General features: G+C 36.7%; 1 protein-coding gene across 1 annotated transcript; it reads right to left on the reverse strand.

Annotated features, from left to right (window-relative positions):
* Positions 1–1119: 1119 nt before the first annotated feature.
* Positions 1120–2813, reverse strand: LOC118043638 (3-ketoacyl-CoA synthase 19). Its single transcript, XM_035051664.2, has one exon. It carries the CDS (start codon positions 2766–2768, stop codon positions 1380–1382), a length of 1389 nt encoding a protein of 462 aa, XP_034907555.1. The 5' UTR covers positions 2769–2813; the 3' UTR covers positions 1120–1379.
* Between the last annotated feature and the right edge of the window lie 457 nt (positions 2814–3270).

A 3270-nucleotide genomic window follows, 5' to 3' on the forward strand; every position in this document is an offset into this window, starting at 1 on the left:
TATCTTTCCGCTTACATAACTAACCCTTCATCTAAAAATTCTAATAGACAACTTAGAGTTTTATAATTACCATAAAACTAAATGGGGACTGATTTTTAATTTTACCCTGTTCGACCTATAGTTCGCCAAGATGTTCCATGTGAGTGTTATTCTAAAAAAGAATATAGATTGAAATGATGCTAGTGTATGTGTGTGTGTGGGGACACACTTGTTAAATGGTAATACGGAGAAGAGAATTTACAAAAATGATGGAATATGCAAAAAATTATGGCAATGTGGTGAGGGAGAAGATGATCTATGGTAGTGAGTGTTTTACATGGAAATGGTGTGTTTGGTTGTGATTGTTGGTTGCAAATAGTGTTTGGGGAAGTTTTAATGGTGGCCAGGGAGAGAAAGGTGTTTAAAAATGGAAGATGTAGATGATGATATGGTGAGTAGAAATGGTGTTTAAAAATAGGATACTATTTGTTAATTTTTTTGAGAAAGTTTGTAACTTGTACACTGATGATCACAATATTGTAATATTTAACTTTTAAGTGATGTTTAGCTATTAATTCAAACACAATAGCAATCCTATAATTTTCTTAACCTGTTTTGTTGACTTAGTTTTTGCACACTCAAATTAGTTTATAAAGTGTTATAAATATTATAAACAGTGATATGTAAAAATGTAATTTCTGAAATGATGGAAGAAAAGTAAAATCGCAGGCAAATCTTGGAAGAGCCTAAGTAATTTTCCTAAAAACAGCAGAAGAATAAGCATGTCAGATAATCATATGAACACCGGAATATAGAATCATCTATTAACTTCACATCAAATTAAGATCCCATAAAACAAATACGGAGGTTGAGCACATCTCGATTAGGAAAGATTCTATAGTAAAAGAAACAATTCGGAGAAAGACTTCAAGATTCTATAGTAATAATTCAATCGAAAATCCAAATGTTCCCAAAAACATTTGATATAAGGGTGATCAATAACCAGGTTCATCTGCAGAGATCACGAAAACTTAGTACAGATAAGATACAAAGGATATGATATAAGTTTATTCAATACATCAATATTGTTTTACATAGCTTATTGTAACTTATTACATGAACATCATAGATAAGGGCCACATCACTATTATACCTTAAGCTACTTCCACACTATACGCAACAGACAGGGAGAGGCTGAAAGGAAGGTCGATCTAAAGACAGATTACTTTAAGCCCCCAGCATGAGACCATATATATAATTATGCTATATAATTATGCAAATAACTAGATGTCTTATCTTATGGTATGAAATCTTCACGCCTGGCGAAATTCATGCTTTATTCAATGATCCAATCAAACTTCACAGACCATATAATTATGCTAACTGCTGGATTTATTATGTTATGGTAGGTAATCTTCAAGGCTGGTGAAATTCACGCTTTCATCACTGATCGAAGCTAAGATCTTAGAGAAAGAGTTGGCTAAGGTTTTTGGAGGGTATTGATCTATGCAGTTTTTCCAGACATTCGTGTCCTCCATGTCCTTCAGAACTTTCCACACACAATTGTTGCACTTAAAACCTGCCCCAAGGCTGATCATTAGTATTCTATCACCCTTCTTGAGCCTTTTCTTAGCCTCCATGTAACCTAAAACATACCACAGGCCGCCGGATGATGTATTTCCAAACCGATAAAGTGTCATTCTAGCTGGTTCAAGATCATAATCATTGAGTGCTAAACTCTGACCAGCCTCATCGATAATTGCCCGCCCACCAGGGTGCACACAAAAGTGGTCGATTCCAGACTTGATATCCAAACCAGGTCCTCCATCCTTAGGAGTTGGCCGCTTCATTATTTTATTTCGATAATAGCTTATTTGATAGCGGAGCACCTCTGACAGTGGTAAGACTTTAGGAAGAAGAACTCGGAGATTCATGGTTAAAGCTTTAGCACCAGCTTTAGGTAGATCTTTGTTGAGCCGAAAGCCATTGATTCCAAGGTCATCTTCTGCTTGGAAGCAGCTGTTATATGCTTCATCATTAGAGCCGATATGTGTGCGTACAGAACAAGTCAATTCCATGAGGGCTTTATTCTTCCAATCTCTGTTATTTGTTAAGAGAATGGAGCAGCCCCCAGTACGAAATAGAATGTTGGAGAGCATCATGGACTTGTCTTTTCCAGGATACCAATGTGAACTCATGGATTCTGTGCTCATAACGATTGCAAATGAATTCTTGTGTGTCTTGAACAGTTGCTTGACTAAATCAATGGCTACTGCACTTGCACTACAGCCCATTCCAGAGAGATTGAATGCCTTGATGTCCTCCCTCATCTTGTAACGGTTTATTACTCGAGCTGTTAGAGAGGGAGCTGGTGAGAACAAAGAGACTGTAGAGACAATAATGTTGATTTCTGATGGAGAAACTCCTGTCTTAGCAAAGAGCTTATCAACAGTATCGAAAAGGATATCATCCATCTCCGAAATTTCATCCATAAGAGTTGCAGATTCCTCTCTTCCTTCCACGATATTTTTTGGGATATAAGTTTCTTCACCAATGCCAGAACTAACCGTAGTCTTTAAAAGAAACTTGTATTCTTCTATTCCGAGATTCTTGTTTCGTGAAATAATTCTAGCACTGGATCTAGGATCAAGCTTCTGGTCTTCAGCGGCTTTATGGCACTCATAGCTTAGCATATAGCAACATTGATCTTTCTTTTGGTATCCTAACTTATAAAGGTTGAAGATAATATAGTACAATAACAGTGGAAGCATTGCCAAGAACAACTCCATAACAAAAAGAAAAGAAAAGCTATAGATTGGATTTCAAGAGATGCGGAGACTTTTACGTGGGAGTTTATTATCAGTGCACAACTATGGTCCTCCTCTTATACTAGAGAAAGGGTTACATGCAATGCCTATGCACATGCAAGCATTAGATAATGTTCCTCAAAAATTGATTGCTGGGGAAAAGATTGAGCAACTCCTTGATAGAAATTTCAAAATAGGTGGGGATTATACATAACTGTCTATATATTTGTGCCAGTAATTAATGTTCAACCCCCAAAAATAGAAAATAGGGTATCGTCTATCTACACTGTTTCGTAGTATGATTCACGTACCTAGCTAAGAAATTGAGAGAGACATAACAGTGCATTTGGCATCTTCTTAGCTCATGTCCCACCAGAAAATGTGGAAACTTCAACGAAAAGATTAAAAACCTAAGTTTGCGGCCAAATTGATTAGGGCTTGCCTGGTACAAGTCCCAGAATGGTGGGTTTTCAGGTTAACTCGT

This window comes from Populus alba, chromosome 13, assembly GCF_005239225.2.
Source record: "Populus alba chromosome 13, ASM523922v2, whole genome shotgun sequence".
Taxonomy (NCBI): Eukaryota; Viridiplantae; Streptophyta; class Magnoliopsida; order Malpighiales; family Salicaceae; genus Populus; species Populus alba.